The sequence below is a fragment of the Pinus tabuliformis genome, chromosome 4_2, assembly GCF_031772625.1.
Source record: "Pinus tabuliformis cultivar Carrire ecotype Pingquan chromosome 4_2, CPIR1, whole genome shotgun sequence".
Taxonomy (NCBI): domain Eukaryota; kingdom Viridiplantae; phylum Streptophyta; class Pinopsida; order Pinales; family Pinaceae; genus Pinus; species Pinus tabuliformis.
The window spans coordinates 478,298,608-478,321,321 of record NC_142304.1 but is presented as its reverse complement, the minus strand read 5'-3'; the positions used below and the strand labels follow the sequence as shown (position 1 = coordinate 478,321,321).

Sequence of the window (22,714 nt, the reverse complement as noted above, 5' to 3'; positions counted from 1 at the left end):
GAAATAAGGATGTCCCTAAAAAACCTATTCTTATTTTCTAGGTTAGAGAAAATTACAATGAAAAATCCTTTTCGTCCTAGTCTCAGGTCAATCTTGCCTTTAGGCTGCCCATCCACCATACTCTTTTTAAGTAGGCCAACCTCCAACAAACCTACAGATGAAAGAGTGTTCTTTCATTCTTCTACAATGATCTTCCAAAATATTTGGAGGAATGACAAATCTAGGGTTTTGAGATGCTTTTGGTAAACATTTACCTAGTAGGATGGTTTGCCAATACACTCGCAAAATAGGAATTTCATTTGCATTTCACTACCCTAGGTCTATCCACTCTATCTGCAACTTAATTTAGTTTTCCTGTCACAACATTCCTGATAGAGGGGTGACCTTAGTCACCGGGTTTGGTGAATTTGAATGAATAAATTTGAAATTCACCGAACTTCAAATGAATTTGAATTTATTCAGTCAAGTTTGCCGAACAAAATGGCGAACTCGAGGACAATGGTGAACATGAACTTTATCGTGAACAAAATCTCTAACTTTAAAAAAATTGCCATTAAATTCGTTGGAATTCATTTGGGTTCGATTTTTTCTTCGTTTAAAAAAATGAATTATTTGTATTCGCTGTTTGCGGGCACCATGGTTTTGGTTTTGGTTTCATTGTTTGCGGTGGGTTAGGTTTCATTGTTTGCAGCCCAAGGGTTATAAACTTTTGTGTTTAGTTTTATAAACACCATCAAACCAACCGATGACCAGTCCACAGCGTGAGCAATATCATACAGTGGCAGTTGCGGGTTTTCAATAGGGTTTTCGACAGGTTTTTGGAGTTTTCGACGGGTTGTGGGCCATGGAAACGATGACATCAACGGGTTGTGGCAGAGAATCACCATTGAGCACTCACCAGTGTAGCACACCAACATACACATCTCGGCCAGCTACCTGTTCTACACTGTGGCACATAACAATTTACAGTCTACGCTGCATGCATACATTACACAATTCTGTTGACACTCGAGGCCCAAGGGTTGCAGACTTGCAGTTCTAACTTCTAACTTAGAACTTCTAACTTTTGATAGAGCAGTGAGCTGCCTTCAAGCAGCCTCAACAAGCCTTCAAGAAACCTCCAACAAGTTACATTGTCCAGACTCCAACATGTAAGTTCCAGGTAAGTCAAAAATTAAAATACACAATTTTTTTTATTATCAGTTCAATAAAATTTACTAGTTTTTATCAGTTAAATACATTATACAATTTATCGTTATTTAGAAAGGCTCAGGATGAATTTTGAACTGATAATTTTTTTTAATAAATTATAGTTTCAAACTTTCATAATTTCATTTTGCAAAAAAAATATAAAACTAATTAAAATGTAAATTAAAAAAAATTGTAGACATTTCACGCTTCAAGCCTTCACCTCAGTCTTCAACAATCAGAAGTTCAGAACCTTCAAATTTCAATGGCACCCCAAAAATCAACTATTGTATCATGGAATTTTGTCAAAAAATATGGGAATAATCTCTTGTGTCAACTGTGTGGACATGATTTCACTAGCTCTTTAACTAGAGCAGTGGATCACCTTCTTAGTATTAGCAATGGAAGTGGAGGTGGTGTTGAAGGCTACACTAAGATCTCTCATGAGCAAAAGGCCATAGTAGAGAAAGAATATTTCACTTCAAAGATGGAAAAGGAGAAAAGGGTAAATAAGAGGCACCAGATTGAGAGGGAGATTGCCATGTCTTCCTCCAACACCATTAATTCAATCTCAACCATTGGTGGACCAATTTTTACTCAAGTAAAAATAGGTGGAACCAAAAAATTAAATCAATTCTGGAAATCTGTCGAGAAACAAGAAGTTGATGATGTTGTTGCATAATTCTCTTATGAATGTGCAATTCCCTTTAATGTGGTGAGGAGTCCATATTTTAAAAATGTAATTAAAAAGGCCATTGGTTTTGGGAAGGGTTGTGTTTCTCCCAGATCTAAAGCTTTAAGGAAAACTTTGCTAAAGAAAACAAAAGATAGAGTGACAGGAAAGTTGGTTCACATTAAAGAGTCTTGGAAGCTTACATGATGCACAATTTTGAGCGATGGTTGGTCAGATTTGTGTCATCTCCCATTGATAAAGTTTCTTTTTTATAGTCCTAAAGGGATAATTTTCTTGAAGGTAGTAAATGCAATGGATCGAGTGAAGACATCAAAATTTATTTTTGGAATTTTGGATGAAGTGATTAAAGAGGTTGGGGAGAAAAATGTTGTCCATGTTATTACAGATAATGCATCAAATTGTGTTGGTGTAGGGAAGGTGATTATGGAAAAGTATAATCACATTTATTGAACCCCTTGTGCAGCTCATTGCTTGGATTTAATGTTGAATGACTTAGCTAAATTTCCTTGGGTCAATGAGACAATCCGAAGAGCCAAAATAATTGCAAACTTCATCATCAATCGTCATCCCAATTTGAGCATATACAGGAAGAATGCATCAAAAGAGTTGTTGAGGCCTTGTGATACAAGGTTTGCCACTTTTTATATTACTTTGAAAAGAGTTGTTGAGGAAAAATCGAGCCTAAGAACTGTTTTTTACAACACTAGGTGGGAGAGATCTACCCTTTCAAAATAAACTGAGGGAAAAGTGTTGAACAAATAGTGCTCAATAACGGCTTTTGGGAAAATGAAAACAAGCTTTTAAAAATATGTGGCCCAATTGTTAATGTGCTCCACATGGTTGATGGTGACAAATTGATGCAGGAGCATGTGACTTGGAGGAAAAAGTCTTCAAACTTATTCCAAAAATCCAAAAAAATCTACAGGCAAAGGAGTGGGGTCCTTTAGCCATCAATTTCCATGCTTTTCTAGTTTAGGATAGGAGTAGAATCTAGAGATAAGATCATGTTGTAATACTTGTTGCATGGATAAGCTGTAACAAAGGTTCTCGAGGGGCATGTCTCGCAGAACTATAAGTCATAAGAAATAAGTTTCTATTTTAGAAACCTGTTGCTAAAATAAAACAGTAGATTATGTTATTGGCATGCTTTTGTAAAGGGATAAGGACCGAGTGGGCTTTATCTATTATGTTTTAAAGGAAATAATGGGACTTCTTTATGTTGGTTGGCCTGAAGACATTGTGATCTTGAAAAAAACTCTCTCCTTGCATTTGAATTGATGGTTCTCCATTAACTGGTAATTGTATGTGTGTTTTAGTTTCGGTTCCTTTCTTCTAAGTCTGAATATCAATGATTTGGCCTTAAGTTTTCAATTAACGCGACAGTTGAAGCTTTTAGATAGTGTTTCCTTCATATCGGTGAGCCCTGGCTTCTTTAGTTGCTTTACAGAGTTCCACGGGGAAAACCCTATTTTACACAGAGAAATCGTGGAATTACTTAGCCGGAGCAGAGTTCCAGACTTGAAATTTTATTGTATAGGGATTATACCCTGGTCAGTTCCGAAAACTTTATCACATTGCTGAGTGGGAGCCAGACAGAGCTAAGCCGTTGGAGCGCTGAAATTCGATAGTGTAACACTACTAGAGCCGAAACATTATAGGGAGGCTTTGATGGCATGTCGGGTCCGCGATTGTTATCGTATCGCAAGATTGGAGCGGGAGGAGCAAGCCTTTAGAATATTGGAGTCGCCAATTGCGATCTTTGATAATACCATGTGTTATCACATTAGAGGAAGGAGCATTGGAAGGGCCGATGGTTAACCGCTGAGAGTGTTAAAATGCGTATAACGCATTTCATTGAAATCTTGCACTGATAGTGTAATTCTTTAGAATTAACACTATAGTGGTTTTAAAGTGCCGATAGTGTACTTCCATTCCTTTGGAACAAAAGCCCTCTGACTGTGTATATTGCGTTTTAAATGCATTTTCCATGTTTTAAAGCAACAATAGTTTATGTTTATAATTCCTATGGGATTATAGTCCCGGTTGAGGAAAATGGTCCATTGGTATAAATTGTGCCCGATAACAAGGGTTGGGGTGATTAAAGAGGGAAGAATTGTTGTATGAAGGAGAAAATGGAATTGTTATAACAGTCAGTCTAGCAATAGATGACTAATACTCCAGTGAGAGAATAAGGAGGGTTTCGGCTAGAATTAGAAGTAATTATATCAGGATTTGGGTGTTTGTCTATATTGCCTGCACCTAGGCCACCATTAGTGGTATCAGAGCAACCACTTAACACTGAATTGAATCTCAGAAGCAGGAGAAGGAAAGTTAATATGGCTTTCAGAGTTGGCAAAGGATGAGGATGTGGTGGAAGAGGATGGCTTGTTGCAAATGCTGAAGTGTTGGAAGCTATGTAATAGATGCAAGATAGATTGGATGCATTAACAGTAGGGAGAAATATAGATGATGGAGATGTTAGTGAGCGTGAGGTTGAGGCTAGAGAGGAGGAAGCTGTAGCAGTAACTCCTGCGATGAGATTCTTCTAGTCAGTGTTGAGATCCACGGCTAGGCCAAAGATCAAGGTTTCAATATATGAAGAAGGACTAAATCCAGAAGAATTGATAGACTGGATTAATGGCATGGAGAATTTTTTTGAATATGAAGAAACAAAAGATGAGAAGAAAGTAAAGTTTGTTGTCGCCAAGTTAAAAGGCCATGCAACACTTTGATGGGATGGTGTGCAGGAAGAAAGAAAGAGACTTGGCAAGCAACCTATCAAGAATTAGATCAGAATGGTAGCAAAGCTAAGGGGAAAGTTTTTACCAATTAATTATCAGCAAACCTTGTTCAGACAGATGCAAAATCTTAGACAGAGATCTATGAAAGTGAAAGAATACACAGTGTAATTCTATAAGGTAAGCATAAGAGTTGGAGAAACTCAGGATACAAATGAGGTGGCTATATATGTGAATGGTCTTAGGATGGACATTCAAGATGAGATAAGTATATTGTCTCCTAAAACAGTAGAAGAAACTTATTAGGTGGCATCGAGAGCTAAAGAAAAACTCATGAGAAAGCAATCTGCTAGAGGGAGAGGTAGTTTCTGAGAAAGGGGAGGTCAAGGTGGTAGAGGAAGATCTACAACACCTAAAGATGGATTTAGTAGTAGCTCAACCCAGCATGCACCCACAGGAGGTGATGCAAGAGGCAGAGGGATTTTCTCTATAGGAAGAGGAGGCAGAGGAAGAGGAAGAGAGGTAAGATGTTACAGATGTAACATGCTGAGACACAAAGATTTTGAGTGTCCAGAGAATGTAGGAACAAGCCAGAGGAATGCAATTGTTTCTCCCATTGAGGGAGAAGCACCAACAATAGCAGTGGCAAAAGAAGAAAATAAACCAGAGAGAGGACATTCTTTGGTAGTTAATAAAGTTTTTCTCAAGCTAGCGAAGGAGACAGTTGAACCATCACAAAGAAAGACTTTATTCAGGACAGTGTGTAAGGTTCAAGAGAAATGTTGTCAGATGATCATTGATAGTGCAACACTGATAATTTGGTCTCTACAGAAGTGGTGGAGAAATTGAAGCTAAAGACAATGAAACATCCAACACCTTACAAGGTGTCATGGTTACAAAAGGGACATCAACTGTTAGTGAATGAACAGTGTGAAGTGGAGTTTCAATTGGGCACGTATAAAGATAAAATTGTATGTGATGTGATGCCAATGGATGTGTGTGACATATTGCTTGGAAGACCTTGGCAACATGACATAGGAGCTATGCATGATGGAAAAAGAAACACCTATAAGTTTAAAAAGGATGGTGTCAATCATACGTTGTTGCCTCTGCAAGAGGAAGATACATTAGGAAAGAAGATTGATCCTAAAACTCTGTTACTAGGAGGAAAGGAATGCTTGAAGTAGATTGAAGAGAATGACGTAAATTTTGTTGTAATTTACAAGCCCAAGGTAATAATGACTTCTACTACAGTTTCTGATTTACCCATTGAAAGTCAAGAAATGTTGGAGAACTATTGTGATATTAGTGTTGATGATTTACCTAATGAGTTACCACCCATTAGAAGAATTAACATCATATCGATTTGACTCTTGGAGCAAGTCTACCTAACAAAGCAGCTTACATAATGACTCCTACAAAAAATTAAGAGGTTAGGAAGCAGGTTCAAGAATTGCTTGACAAAGGGCTGATCAAAGAGAGCTTGAGTCCTTGTGCAGTACCAACAGTGTTGAGTCCAAAGAATGATGGAGGCTGGAGAATGTGTATAGATTCAAGAGCCATCAATAAAAACACAATCAGGTACAAATTTCCTTTACCTAGAATTGAAGATTTAATGGATTTCTTGAGTGGAGCAAAGTATTTTTCAAAACTAGATCTTAAAAGTGGGTATCATCAGATAAGGATAAGAGAAGGGGATGAGTGGAAAACTTCCTTTAAGACAAATGAGGGATTGTATGAGTGGAGAGTAATAACTTTTGGGTTGTCAAATGCACCAAGTACATTTATGAGACTCATGAATGAAGTTCTGAAAGAGTTTTTTGGTAAAATTGTAATAGTATATCTGGATGATATATTAGTTTATAGCAGGTCTAAGGAGGAGCACATGAGACATCTTAATTATGTCTTACAAAGGCTACTAAAAGAGAAGTTGTTGCTGAATTTGAAGAAGTGTTCATTCATGAAAGAAGAGCTAGTGTACTTGGGTTTTGCTATTTTTGCTGAAGGGCTGAAGATGGATCCAAAGAAGATCAAGGCAATCATGGAGTGGCCTTCACCTAAAAGTGTTTTTGAGGTAAGAAGTTTTCATGGTCTTGCTAGTTTTTATAGGAAATTTATAAAGAATTTTAGTAAGATCAGTGCTCCCATTATTGAGACCATAAAGAAAGATAAACAACCATTTAAATGGACTGCTGAAGAAGAAAAAAAAATTCAGTTGTTAAAGAAGAATATCATTGAAAAACCTATTTTGGTTCTACCTGATTTTAGTAAACATTTCCAAGTGAAGTGTGATGCCAGCGGAGAAGCTATTGGAGGTGTATTAAGTCAGGAAGACAAACCTATATCTTATTTTAGTGAAAAGCTGAATGATTCAAAGAAGAAGTATTCTTCTTATGATAAGGAGTTCTATGTAGTTGTACAGTCATTGAAGAAATGGAGGCATTATCTAATGTCAAAGGAGTTCATACTTTATTCAGATAACCATGCACTATAGTATATTATGTAGGAGCCAAAGCTTAGCCAGAAACATGCCAAATGGGTAGAGTATCTTCAAGGTTTCCATTTTGTTTTGAAACATATAAATGACCAATGAAATAAAGTTACAAATGCCTTAAGTCAGAGAAATATATTACTTCAAGAGAGTCAAATTCAAGTGTCAGGATTTGATTTTCTTAAAGAATTATATGAGACAAATTAAGATTTTAAAGAGGCATTTGAAACTTGTAAGAAACCTATTTTGATGGATATGAGTAAATGGTTGGATTACTTCTTACAAGATGGACGGTTGTTTAAGAGAAATCAGTTGTGCATACCAAACTATTCTATGAGGGAGAACTTAATCAAAGAGAAACATAGTGGAGGACTTGTAGGACATTTTGGTGTAGAGAAGACTTATGAGCAGTTAAACAAATTCTATTTCTGGCCAAAAATGAGATCTGATGTGGAAAAGTATGTGAGAACTTGTAAAATCTGCTAATATGCAAAGGGAAGAAGCCAAAACACAGGTTTGTATGTTCCATTACCATTTCCAGATAGGCCTTGGGATATGGTAAGTATGGATTTTGTTTTGGGCTTACCAAAGAATCAAAGAGGTAATGATTCAATTTTTGTTGTTGTGGACAAATTTTCAAAAATGGCACACTTTATTCCATGTTATAAAGCTAGTGATGCTTCTCACATTGCTAATTTGTTTTTTAGGGAGGTTGTAAGATTGCATGGGTTGCCTAAGAGTATTGTCTTAGATAGGGATTCAAAATTTGTTGGACATTTCTGGAGGACATTATGGAAGAAGTTGGGAACTAAACTAAGTTTCAGCTCTGCCTATCATCCACAAACTAATGGACAAATTGAAGTTGTGAACAAGAGTTTGGGAAATCTTTTAAGGAGTCTTATTGTAGAACATCTAAAGCAATGGGATCAAGTCTTGGCACAAGCTGAATATGCATATAATGACTCACCTAACAAGAGTACAGGACAGAGTCCATTCCATATTGTTTATGGAATGCATCAGGAATATCTGAGTTGAGAAACTTGGGAAAAAAAGAGATGAGAAGTGCAAAGGGAGAATATTTTTCTTCAAAAATGCAAGCAATACATGAACAAGTGAAACAACAGTTACATGATAACAACATCAAATACAAGACTAGAGCAGACATGAGAAGAAGAGAGGTGAACTTTGAAGTTGGAGATTTGGTATTAGCAAACCTCGGAAAGGAAAGGTTCCCAAAGAGGGAGTATGACAAATTGAAGTTCAAGAAAATTGGACCATGCAGAGTATTAAGAAAGTTTCTACAAATGCATATGAGATTGAATTACCCCTTGATGTTGGAATATCTCCAATTTTTTATATTACAGACCTGTACAAGTATGAAAGTGAAACTGCAGATGATACAACACAAGAGCAAGAGACACAAGAGATTGACTGGGTAAAACAGTTACCCAAAGAAAAGGAATTGTAGCCAGAAAGAATTCTGGACAAGAAGGTGTTTAAGAAAACAAGGGGACGAGAGTACTTTCAGTATTTTGTAAAATGGAATGATCGGCCAACCGCCGAAGCCACTTGGGTTACAAAAAACATGCTACAGAAACTGGGCAGTTTTGTAGATGAGCTCATGGATAGGAGCCCATGAAGAATATTTTCCTCAGGAGTTTGATCCAGGAGCATGTGACCTGGAGAGAAAAATCTTCAAACTTATTCTAAAAATCCAAAAAAAATCTACGGGCAAAGGAGTGGGGTCCTTTAGCCATCAATTTCCATGCTATTCTAGTTTAGGATAGGGGTAGAATCTAGAGATAAGATCATGTTGTAATACTTGTTGCATGGATAAGCTATAATAAAGGTTCTCGAGGGGGATGTCTCATAGAATTGTTAGTCATAAGAAATAAGTTTCTGTTTTAGAAAACTGTTGCTAAAATAAAACAGTAGATTATGTAATTGGCATGCTTTTGTAAAGGGATAAGGACCGAGTGGGTTTTATCTATTATGTTTTAAAGGAAATAACGGGACTTATTTGTGTTGGTTGGCCCGGAGACATTGTGATCTTGAAAAAAAATCTCTCTGTGCATTTGAATTGATGGTTCTCTATTAACTGGTAATTGTATGCATGTTTCAGTTTCAGTTCCTTTCTTCTGAGTCTGAATATGAATGATTTGGTCTTAATTTTTCAATTAACACGACAGTTGAAGCTTTTAGACAGCGTTTCCTTCATATCGGCGGGCCCTGGCTTCTTTAATTTCTTTACAAAGTTTCACAGGAAAAGCTTTGTTTTACACAGAGAAATCATGAAATTACTTAGCCAGAGTAAAGTTCCGGACTTGAAATTTTATTTTACAATGATTATTCCCTCATCGAGTTCGAAAACTTTATCACATCGCTGAGTGGGAGCGGGACAAAGCTAAACTGTTGGAGTGGCGAAATTCGATAGCACGACACTACTGCAACCGAAACATTATAGGGAGGCTTTGATAGCATATCGGGTCAGTGATTGTTATTGTATCACAAGATCGGAGCGGGAGGAGCAAAGCTTTAGAATATTGGAGTCGCCGATTGTGATCTCTTATAATACCATGTGTTATCACATCGGAGGAAGGAGTGTTGGAAGCTTCGATGGTTAACCATCGATAGTGTTAAATTGTGTATAACGCATTTCGTTGAAATCTTGTGCCGATAGTGTAATTCTTTAGAATTAACACTATAGTTCTTTTAAAGCGTCGATAGTGTATTTCCTTTCCTTTAGAAAAAAAGCCATCCAACTATGTGTATTGTGTTTTAAACACATTTTCCTTGTTTTAAAGCAACGATAGTTTATGTTTATAATTCGTATGTGATTATAGTCTCGGTTGAGGAAAATAGTCCATTGGTATAAATTGTGCCCGATAACAAGGGTTGGGGTGATTAAAGAGGGAAGAATGGTTATATGAAGGAGAAAAGGGAATTTTTATAATAGTCAGTCTAGCAATAGATGACTAATACTCCAGCGAGAGAACAAGAAGGGTTTCAGGCAGAATTGGAAGAAATTATATCAGGATTTGGGCGTTTGTCTATATCGCCTGCACCCAGGCCACCAAAAACCTTGTATGGGTTTTGTTTATGAAAGCATTGATCGTTGCAAAGAGACCATTGCAATTGCTTTTAATAATGTGGAAGCTTATTACCAGGAGATATGGAATTTAATTGATCAAAGATGGAAGATGATGCATAGTCCATTACTTGCAGTAGCATGCTATTTGGACCCTAGATTGTTTGGGTTACCAAGACATAGGGATGAATAAGTCATGAATGGACTTGTCGAGGCTATTGAGAAGCTAAATCAAGATCTAGAAATTGTAGGTTTGGTAGAAGTCACTTGAGGGCATACAGGCTAGAAGAAGGGTTATTTGGAACACAATCAACAAAGTATGATAGGAGAAAAAGTGATCCAGCAGTATGGTGGGAATTTTATGGTTCAAGGGCACCAGAATTGCAAAATTTTGCAATTCGTATCTTAAGCCAGGGATCAAGTGCATGAGTGTGTGAAAGGAATTAGAGTTCCTTTGACCACATTCATTCTAATAAAATAAATAGATTGTTATCTCGAATATTAGAAGATATTGTTTATGTTCGTAGGAACTTGCAATTGCCTTTGAAAAATGTTGCTAAAGAGTCATCCAATTCCTTTACTCCATGGATCGATCTTGTTCCAAATGCATCAATGGATGAAGCTGATTTGTGCATTGATAGTGACATTGACAGGGAATTGACTGATGAATCTAATGTTGAAGCATCTAGCTGATTCACAACTCCTACTGCTCTTGATGATATAGAAATTTTTGATATAACAAGTGGGCCACACAAACATCAAGAATAAAACTTGTGTTCCTGTTTTAGATTTCTAGTTTACTTTTTGCATGAACAATTTTCTGAAACTCACCAGCTACTTTAAACTTTCGATCTTCTATATTTTGAATATTTTTTTATCATATTATTTTTTCAATATATGAAATCTGATATGGCCCATGGTTTTGTTCAATTTGATATGGGTGCGAATGTCTATGATGAATTTCTCACCTTGTTTACTATGTTACATTTATGGAAGTTGGTTCTTTATTGGCACTCGCTTTCATGGCTTATAAAATTATGTGGAAATGATTTAAATGTTTGAGAAGTAATCTTATGTGTTTGCAATGTGCATTATGGACTTTGAATTTGACTTTAAATATATATATATATATATATATATATATATATATAGTTACATACATTTTTTTTTTCAAAATTCTATATGTCGAATTTTATGTCAAATTTTATGAGAAAAATTTTAGGTGCTGAACTTTATTCGAATTTCAAGGTTGTCGAAATCGAACACGAACATGAACCTAGTGACTTAGGGTGTGAGCAATCCGCCCAACCCCCCCACCGGGACACTCATCCCTGTAACTCAAAAACTCTCACAACATTAACCCAATGTGCAAAAAAATGATGAAATGGAAAACCCTAATTAAGAAAGTTGAAGCCCTCTAAGCTCGCTCGAACTCTCATACTTTTCCCCTCATATATTAGAAATATATTACAATAACTAAGATTAAAATCTTAAAAAAAATAGATTTATTAATTTATTGTTAGTTTTGTACCATATTTTAAAAATAAAAATAAATTGAATGTGTTGTATGTAGGTATCACTAACATTTTGAATTATAAGAATATAGGATAAGGGATTTTATAGTCATAAAAACATTTCAAAGATGTCACTCATTATGTACCTCACTTTATTGTTCACACATACATGCATCTAACAAAAAAAGAAGTTGCTAAAATGACTAGTACGAGACATTGAAAATGTCAATGTGTTCATCCTACAACTAATCAACCATTATGTTGGTAGCGGGATCACTATTACTTTGAATGCTCATTTAACAAAAATATTATGATATGTAGAAGCTTATACACTACTATATATAAATCCTTATGTACAACTTGACTGGACTTAATGTTTTAAAAGTGTGTTTCCTTCTTAAAGCACATAATTTTTTGAATTTGAAGGGAGTAGATTATGTACACCCTTGTAAAGTAGGAAATGTGATTTATATACACAAAGGAAGTTGCTTATCACAAAAACAAGAAAATGTGTGTGTGTGTGTCTATTTGGTGTGTAACTAGGCCATGACCTTAAAAGTAAATTATTTTACAAAATAGGAAGCAAAGAAAAAAATGTTACATTCCTTATAGCATAATCAAAATACTATGCAATTTAGAAAAAAGAAACATGCTTTTCCATAAAATAGAAGATAATAGAGAGGGAAAAAGAATTATGAGAACCATGAATTTCCTAGCAAATGTTTCAAACCTCGGTGCAAATGTGAAACTTAAGACTTTGTCAAATGCACGTCAAACCTCTTCTAAGGAACTTGATGCAATCTAGATATACACATCCTTGGCTAATATTGATACTTTAACTACTCGCTAAAATGACAACATTAACTTGGACTCAAGTCTTGGATTATGAAAATACAACATTTTGGTCTTTAATTTTCCATCTTAAAAGACATATAAAAATTATAGTACACATGCATGAGATCATTCTTTACACTAAAAAAAAAGTAAATATAAAATGAACAATTGGACATTTCCATTAGTGGAAGAAGAGGAAAATGACGTAGAAAATTAAGTAACCAAGATTTCAAAAAGGCTAATCTCATTTGTCCAAAAGTGCTACCCGGAGAACCTTGCCTTCTCAAAATATTCAAGCAAACATCAAGGATTTCGGGATTTCTTCCATAAAGACCAACACTATAACTATTATCCGAAATATGAAGCAGTCTCTTGACACCTATTTTCATAAAGAATTAGTCCCTTCTTTACTTCTCCATTTCATGATTTTTAAATTATAGATCCATGATATAGATCGTTCACAAAAGCTGGGGAACCATGTCTTCTCACAGAGGCTCGAGTAAAAGCCAAAGATTTTGAGATTTCGTCCCAAAAAAAAATAGATGCTATACTTATTATTTGTTTTCAGAAAATGAAAGAGTCTCATAAAATTGACATCTTTGATTTTCATAAAAAATTAGTTCCTTTTTTACTTCTCCCTTTCTTAATTTATAAATTATAAAACCACAGTATAAATCATTATTCCCATAGAATTACAATTTTTCCTACTTTTATAACCATTATCACTGGAGTTCCAAAAAATTCAATTAGATTAGATAGTATAAAAAAATAAAAATGTGGCACATTAGCATAGAAAGTTGTTAATTTCTTTTATAAAAAATAATTTTAGAAAAATAAAATTAATAATAGGTTAAATATAATTAAATTAAATTTAAATGATGGAAAATCGTTGAGATTTCTTCTACCTAGCTTTCAGTCTAGCAAATAATAATGTTACACTTTTAAGTGAATATAAATTGTAAAGCCAGAGAAGAAGATCAATTTCTTTCCACAAAAAGTGTTTACACGATAATTTAAAGTTGTATATTTTTGAACAACTTCCGACATTATGGAGGAGCGCCAAATTGAAAAGGTATGAGCCCTATTAAAGGGACGCACCTCCATATGAGCAAAATAAGGGTACTTGTTATCCAAGGGTACTTCTAAGTAAAAAAATAAGGGTACTTCTTGATCGTAGGCTCCTGATATTCGCTGAGAGAAAATAGAGTCGAGGATTTTGATTAGAGGCTTCTGCGGTCGTTGTGACTAGAACTCCTACGATCTCCCTGAATTAGTTCTGAGAGAGACGTGATTCCCTGAGGCCAAAATGTCCGAGAGGCCCAATTCCAAAGCCGATTCCCGGAAGCAACGTTACAAGGTGGGAGTCGATATAGTAGAGGCCCGTCACAAGCGGCAGGAAAACATTGTGGAGATTCGCAAGTCTAAACGGGCAGAAAGTCTGCTAAAAAAACGCAGAGAAGGTGTTTCGTCTGCCCCCAATTCTCAGCCCTCCATTGGAGATGATCAAATCATCTCCCTGGATGAAACGGTTAATACTCTTACACTAACTGAGTTGGTCTATAACGATCTGTTCTGTGATATAATTAAGTGGGTGAACTGTGATTTTTTGGTTTAAACTATCCAATCTCCTCAATTCTGTGATATAATTAAGTGGGTGAACTGTGATTTTTTTTTAAACTATACAATCTCCTCAATTTTGTAGTTCATAACACCAATCTATTATCCGTGAACTTACTCTTTGGAAGATAGACTCCATTTTGATATATTTACATGGCAGATTCCAAAAATTGATAAATAAAAATAAAGTCTTACAATCTGCCAAATTCCAAAATCTGCCCTCAAATTAAATTCAAAATCTGTCAAATTCCAAAAACCACACTCAAATTAAATTCAATTCTTTATAACTATAGAATTGCAATGTTACTTTTGAAATGAGTTGTTTAGGTTTTATATCTGTAGTGCTAAATGTTTGATGGTGCTGCTGCAGAAGTTGCAAGCGGCTGTTTTTGCGCTTGCTTCTGATGATATTAAGGCAAAGGAGGCTGCTGTTGTTTATATACGAGATCTGTTATCAATTGGTCAGATTTTTTCTTTCCTTCTTTTAAAACCCATATGAACCCAACATATCTAGTTAGAAACAACCAAATTTCGTAACTATATTGCAATCAACCATTCTTCCCTGCTCTCACTAATGCTCCTTCTGTGCAGAAAGTAATACTCCAATCGATGCAGTCATCCATTCCGGTGCAATTCCTCTGCTTGTCGATATTCTGAGGGGCGATGTGCCTCAGCTCCAGGTAAGATGAAATTGATAGTATTCATTTGGACATCAAAAGTTTTTGAATTTATGTTAATTGTAGATTCCCCAAATATCCTGGAATTTGATAATCAAGAAAGAGGTGAATCAATCTGGTCACCATAATAGATATTCTGGAAGATGCTCCTTAAAGCAAAGCACAGTTTGAAAGATTTGATGCCACTATTTTAGAATTATTGTTGTCATGGTCGATAACTTGTTATTTTAAGTTTATATTGTGATGGTTGGTTGATAGCTTGATTTGATATATGATAATACAGTTCGAAGCAGCTTGGGCTTTGACAAATATAGTCTCGGGAACCTCTGAGCATACAAAGGTTGTGATTGACCATGGGGCACTGCCTATATTGTTGGAGCTTCTTAGCTCTGCACATGATAACGTCAGAGAACAGGTACAATCTTGCATTCATGTTTTGTCCAACTAGACAATCTCATAATCTGCATATTTGAAATGTTTGATATTAATTTGATAGGATATTTTAAAATCATATTGACAAGAGTGACATTGGGTTCAACTGTTGTAGGCTGTTTGGGCTTTGGGAAATATAGTTGGAGACTCTCCAGCGTATACGGATCTTGCACTGGCGCACGGAGCATTGTTGCAGTTGCTTGCTCAGTTAAATGGGGATGCCAAAATTTCATTTCTAAGAAATGCTACATGGACCCTCTCTAATTTTTGCCGTGGAAAACCCCAGCCTCAGTTCGATCAGGTAAACAGAATTAATTGTCCCGCTCTTCCTTCTTTGTTTGTGTATACTCTGGATATTTTTTTTTTTCATAGTGCTTACTGCTTGGTATTATTAATTTCTTCTCAGAGGCTTTTGCTCATGACTTTCAGATCAAACATGCGTTTCCTGTACTGCGGTGGCTTATCCATATTGAAGATCATGACGTATTGACATGTGCTTGCTGGGCACTGGCATTTCTTACTGATGGCAGCACTTTGAATGTTCAGGCAGTAATTGACGCAGGCATTTGCCCAAAGTTGGTGGAACTTTTATCGTGAGTACCATAACCATTAATGATGTAATTTTTGTATAAAGTTTTGAGTAGGATTATGACATTTTAGTAGTCAAATAGTTAAGGGTTTTTTATTCAAACGAGGAATCTCACATGGTGTTGGTTTCCAATTTGATTTTCGCCTTAAAAATATAGTAGATTTCTTTTGGGTTCCAAACCAAAGAATGGTTGATTGTAACCTTACTTTATTATTATTGTTATTAAAAGTTTATTTCCATTTGCTCCTAAACGAATTAAAATGAATCGTTTGTTTTTCAGGCATCAATCATCATTGGTTGTTATTCCAGCTTTAGAAACAATTGGTAATATTGTCACTGGTGATGATGTGCAAACTCAGGTCTTACTCCACATTCTTCATTCTACTTCTAAACAATTTACATAATACATTTATTTGTTATATTGTATATATTGACATCTGATTTAATAGTCGATACAAGAATCCACCATGCAAAGAGTCTGCAAGTTCAAACACAGGTGAAATTACTTTAGTGTTTATCTTTTTATCGTACATTTTGTCATGTGCAGGTTGTTATTGTAAATCAGGCACTTCCTCGCATTTTGCACCTTTTAACAGCCAAAGAGACAAAGAAAACCATAGTGAAAGAAGCGTGCTGGATAATCTCCAAGATTACTGCTGGGACCAAAGAGCAAATTCAGGTGGGAATGGCTGAGTGTTTATATTGTTACTTGCTACCAGTGTCATATTTTGTAAGACGTAACTTCAGCTTTTTGTTTTAATATACTCCATTTTCATTGCAGGCTGTGATCAATGCCCAAATATTTCCCCCACTTTTATCCTTGCTAGCAAATGCAGAATTCAGTATAAAGAAAGAGGCAGCATGGGCAGTTTCAAATGCAACGTCCATTGGAAGTGACGAACAGATAAAGTATGAAGCTTTTCTTTCTTTGCATGACTAGTTTTCTGCATTCATTTTTTTTTGATGATGCTAGGTCGATGACATGACTTCTTCTACTTTTACAGATACGTTGTTAATCAAGGTTGCATACAACCACTTTGTGATCTTCTAGAGTGCTCCGATCCAAGGACTATAACTGTCTGCCTAGAAGGTCTAGAAAACATATTGCGACTTGGCGAGGCTTATAAAATTGCGGGCATCACAGATATTAATGTATATGTGTGCCTAATTGAAGATGCTGATGGCTTGGATAAGATTGAGGGCTTGCTGTCTTATCAAAACATAGAGGTCTACGAAACAGCACTTATGATCCTTGAGAATTATTTTGCCGAGGAAGATGAGTATGTATTTCCAAGATCTTGAGACTGCTGTTGGTTCTTCTTACAGCAAGCAGTCAGGATATTCACCTTGTGGTTTTAATTTCATGTAGAAATTGGGATAATCCCCTTTTATATTGTATTTATTATGTGTATATCGTAAGAAATTTTGTATAAAGTGTTACTAAAAGCAGTCAGGATATCCACCCAATGGTTTTAAATAATTTCATGCAGAAAGAGTGACAATCCCCTTGTATATTGTTGCTAATGTGTCAAAGATCCACTCCCACTCAACTCCCTACAGAACCATTTTCTAACCCAAAAAATAAAGCAACTCAACCCAATTACAATATTGAGGCATAAATTTCCAAAGAACTCCAATTGATCTAAATAATATTCATCTTATATCAGGAAGAGTATTGCAAAAAAATGATTCTCTTGCTATCATTAAAGAACATCATCTAGACGAGACTAAAGAATCATGATCCACATTTAATGGATAACAACCATTAGAACCTCAGATGAAGGAATATATACTATGCATATTGTCATGTCCTTTATGTGTTAAATAGGTTAATCAACAAATAGTAGAAGATTTGAATGTCAAGGTAGAAGAAGACACAAATGGATCCAAATGAGCATGTGAATTAAGGGAATCATAACTATATTGAACTTTAGTTTGATACAAGAATTAAGTTGGAACACCACTTTTTTCATCAATGTTTGGCATCATCGCAATAAAGTCTCTCTTATTCTAGCATATATTTAAGCATATCTTTCAAACCTACATAAAAGTTTATCTATGATTATGTTATGCTATGGCTCCATTGAAAGTATTCCTACACTTGATTTTTCTTTTCAAGTAGAGTAGGATAGAATTAGAAAAAAAAAAGAAAAAGAGAAAATAGAGAGAGAGAGAGAGAAACCTTAAGTGAAAACCTCCTTTCACGCACTTGAGGTAGGCTCATTAGCTAAAAACCTCAGTGAGGTAGCCAATGAGCTTGAAGAAATGAAAAAAAATGTCCCCATCTGAAAACTTCCTTTGAGGCCCTTAGGGAAGACCCACTAAGGCTATAAAGTTTAATGATGTAGCTAGTGGGCCTAAAGTTCAACAAGATCTTTGTACCCTAAAGAAATAACTAACTCCATTTCCGTAGCCCTAAGGGTTATCTCAATTGGTCCAAAATCAGTGCCTCACCATCGAGAGGTCATAAGGTCCATTCTCCCCGAAGCCCTTGGGGTCAGGCCTAGCTAGTGGGCTGCGGGGCTAGATTCCCTTTAGGGTCGATCAGCTTAGATTTTCAGTGGACGTAGTGCCACCTCTTGACCAGGGTGTCTGTGAAACAAAACCAAAAAAAAGAAAAAAAAAACTAACTCCATTTCCAAAAATTTACCATTTACCTCATATGCACATCGACACTTAGAAAATAATCCAAATACGTGGGAATCTTAATCTAACCCCATACCAGCCAGGCCAATTTCTCTTGATTTATTCTACATATTGATGTACCCTAGAAAGTGCATATATAAAGTTTTGAAAGCATAAGGGGTCCTTCTGTTGAAAATGTAACTAGGTTTAGTATTCACAATGCATATTTAACATTGATGTATTTATTATAATTTGTTAAGAATGTTCTTCATGCTATAGTGAAAAAGAATTTATTTTTGAGTCAAATAAAATTTATGTGTCATGTCCCATTTTGATATTTAAAAGAAATAGAATTTTAATTTTATTTTGAGTCATAATTCCATAAGATGACGAAGTTGGCTCTCCTTGAACAAGTCGGCCTAGCCCTCCAAGTGGCAACTATTTGACCCTCTTGCATAACTATATATAAAAGGCAAGTTTGACCTCCTTGGATCTCACTCACTCATCATCACAAGAATTATTTTTTGAAGCAAGTGAAAAACAGAAGAAGCTGAATCAAAGGAGAGAGATGGAAAATCAAAACAAGAAGAATATTCCCACTGCTAACCATATATTTGAATACTACAACTTGCACATGTGAAGGAATGTCTCTCTGTGAAAAGGACAAATTTTTCTAAGGTAATTACAAGTAGAAATTTGGCCCTAGTTGCAGGTCCGAAATTTTGAAGTTTGACCAATTTACAAGAAAGTTTGACTAGTGTTACTTTGTCTTTAGAGCTGACTTGGAGGATGGTTTGACTTGGTATATTGGTGGAATTTTGGTATTGGTTCTTGGCTTGGATATCTCTCAATTTGATCTAATTCTATTAAGAAAGGGTTTTTTAGTTTTTTCCACTTGTGGGTTTTTCCATGGCCATTGACTTAAGTTTTGGTGTTCCTTGTCTCATTATGGTCTCTATTTCTGTAACTGATTAAAAAAATGTATAATTTATTGATGAAGATGACATAATAAGAAATAACAAGACATATAATTTTCACAAGTAATTATCAAGGAAGAGAAATTAAGTGCGTGTTTCTATTACACTTGGTTTGTCAACATGGTATCAGATCTTTGGTAAAGAAAGGAAGCTAGAAGATCACACCTTGTTGTCTTGACTGAAGAAAAACTTGTAGAATTTCTCACTTCCAAGTAAATAATCTTCTATTCTCTATGTCTAATACCTATGATCAAATGGAATCTATCAGCAAAGAGGGAAACAAGCTTGAAGGTGCATTTAATTTCAAAGCTTTGAAGAAGAGGATTGATATAGTTCTTATAAAAAATGAATTCATGCAATTTGTTGAAGGAAACATTCCACCACTAGATAAAAACAATGCTCAAGAAATAGCCAAGTATAATAAGGGTGAAATAATAGCTCAAATTATTCTCTTTGAATCCATTTAATACCACCTCATTACTTTTGTTTCAAAACTATCAACAACCAAGGAATTTTATGATACTTTGGTGAGATTGTACTATATCAACACCATAGGTCATAAGATATCTTTGATGAGTCAACTCTATGGAAAAAGGATTAAAAATGATGACATCGTGGCTTCATATTTTATGAATATATCTAAAATTAGATATCAACTTCAAGAAGTTGGTGAAACTATATCTGATTCTGAATTGATCACCACTGTAATCAATGCTTTACTTGAAACTTTAGATGGTTTTGCTAGAGGCATTTATGCTAGAAATGAAAATCCTACTTTCGAGAAGTTATTGAATGCTTGCACTTTAGAGGAATTAAGACTGAAGGCTAAAATAAATACTCAACCTTGTAATGAATATTCTTAAGATTTTGCAAGTGGATCAAGGAGGAAGTTTGGAAAGAAGAAATTTGGATATGAAAACAAAAATGTTGGTAACAAATCTGAAGGAAATACATATATGTCCAAAGCCCCATGCTATGGATGTCATGAATTTGGGCACTACAAGAAATTTTTTCCTAAGAAACCTAAGAAAAATAAGAGGAAGTAAAGACATGAAGCATCAACAATTGAAGATGAAGAAACTCCAAAGAAACCCAAGGATGAAAATAACAAGGATATCTACTATTAAAGTGAATGAGGAACATGGCAGGTGTACATATTAATAATCCTTCATCCACTCTTCTAATAGGTTTTAAGTAAAATTTTAATTCCATTTTGTTTTTATAAATCGATTATTAGAGTATAACTTATCAATGGAAAAATAGTTATGTGACCTATGAATGCTAGTATATTTGGGATTCATAAATGGAAGTTTATCTATATTAGTTCAAGGAAATTGAAATTAAGAGGGATCTCTTGGCCATTTATAGAAAGAATGAATATTATGAAGATTATATTTTCTTATGGGAAGAAAGGTCTAGTAGAAATATCTATTGATTGATGTAAGTGGTTACATACTATAAGCATTCTCCCACTTGGTAGAAACTCTTGTGTCTCCAAGAAAATAAAACAATCTCTTCATGAAGATCCAAAAGAAGCTAACATTTCTTTTAAATAATTCATTATTAGATGTATATAATGAGGGAAACCAAGGCTTTTGTATAAGAAGAGAAAAAAAATGTGTTAAGAAGTCTATCTCTAAATCAATGGTTCATTTTTTAAGTAAAAATAAAACAAGATAGAAATTTAAAACAAAGGTTATGGAGATTCTTCTAGCCAAAAGGAGTTGAAATTTGATGAAACATTTCCTCCAACTTCTAGAGTTTGAGGTCCATGGAAAATAACCTCGTGATTGCATATTAAAGAGAATGTTATATGGTACTCTCGACAAAGTCTAGTTCCGTGAAAAATGAAGCTAATTCCAACTTGTATATCAAAGTTGTATAAAATGAGTTACTAATCCTAATATGTTATATAGATGTTGACTAATGAAAATAATTTCAATTTAAGAGGGAGCTAGAAAAAAACATTGACATAAAGGATCTTGGTTTGAGGCACTAATGCTTGGGACTTGAGTTTTGGTAGAAACCTAATCTTTTAAAAGATCCTCCAAGTTTGATTAAAGGATTGCATACCTATTTTTGCAAGAGATTTGATTGTACCATAGATGATTGGTTCCCTAATGCATTTGATTCAAGGTTACATTGATTAGACTAATAATGTTAATGATGAGAAAATGTTACTAATGGTTGTTTCTTCTTGGGATGTAGTATGATTTCTTGGAAAAGAATGAAGCAAGGTTATATTGCACTAAGTATTGTAGAGGTAGAATATGAAAGTTTGTGTAGTTAAGAAATTTGGCTCCATAAAATATCTAATGCACTATTTGATGGCGTGCCAAATTCGAGTGTAATACATTATGGAATATGAAAATAAAATAAAATATGTAATACTTGGCGTATATGAAATAAAATATCTAATGCACTATGAGAACTCATTTTTTCTTAGTAGGTCGAAACAAACTATGATGAAGTAACACTATTCAAGGCATGGAGTTGATGGGTGCTGAAAATATATAAATTATCTCCATGGATAAATAGGTATCTTATGAAAGGAAAGCTTGAATATTTCTGAGAAAATCTTGGACTTGGGGATAACTCCTCTTCGATTGAGAGGGAGTGAGGATGGACACTTAGTTTCTCCCTGTGTCATGTACTGTGACTAATTAGGATTAAAACCCTAATTCAATTACATGGGCCAGGATAGGGAGAATGGTAGTTTGGATAAGCATCATGGACTAACATTGTTGTGTCATGTGTTGTGGCCGATTAAGATTAATTCCCTAAGTCAAGTACATTTACATAGTAAAAGAATGGTCCGGTGGATTGATATTTCCTAATGCCCAGTACTATGACTTGAATTAGGAAATGGTCTTGTGGAGGACATACTCTGGGGAACCTAGGTGGAGTATGTGCCTCAGAGAGGTAGTTGTGTGGTGTCCTATTAAATGCCTTGTAGCATTGTGGTCTGATGTACTGGAGAAATAGAGTTTACATTCAAGGCCTTGGTAAATTGACAATTCCAATCATGTTGATGTTGATAATGATGCTTATTAATTTGGATCCTTTCTTATAGAAGTATTCAACTTGATAATATATTCATGACTTATTATGAACACCTCCCTAATTCAGAGGGAGTGTTGTAATTGTAACTAGTTTTGATCTTCATAATGTATGTTTATCGCGTGCTGGAGAAAAAACAAGTTCTCAAATGTATTATACAAAACTTTGCCTGTTGGCAGAGCTTTTATCG

The 22,714-nt window shown here is 35.0% G+C and overlaps 1 protein-coding gene across 1 annotated transcript; it reads left to right on the top strand.

The window, feature by feature from the left end:
- Positions 1-13,853: 13,853 nt before the first annotated feature.
- Positions 13,854-22,301, top strand: LOC149170024 (importin subunit alpha-like). The gene is made up of 11 exons (XM_089425429.1): positions 13,854-14,138; positions 14,535-14,625; positions 14,756-14,844; positions 15,125-15,256; positions 15,389-15,574; positions 15,703-15,866; positions 16,143-16,221; positions 16,410-16,541; positions 16,644-16,771; positions 16,867-17,142; positions 22,169-22,301. Exons 1-11 carry the CDS (start codon positions 13,854-13,856, stop codon positions 22,299-22,301), a joined length of 1,695 nt encoding a protein of 564 aa, XP_089281555.1.
- Positions 22,302-22,714: the final 413 nt, after the last annotated feature.

Coding starts and splice junctions, on each gene's coding strand:
- LOC149170024 (XM_089425429.1), top strand. CDS start 13,854: ATGTCCGAGAGGCCCAATTCCAAAGCCGATTCCCGGAAGCAACGTTAC. Junction 15,257..15,388: donor ATGATAACGTCAGAGAACAG/GTACAATCTTGC, acceptor CAACTGTTGTAG/GCTGTTTGGGCTTTGGGAAA. Junction 17,143..22,168: donor TATTTTGCCGAGGAAGATGA/GTATGTATTTCC, acceptor GGGCCAGGATAG/GGAGAATGGTAGTTTGGATA.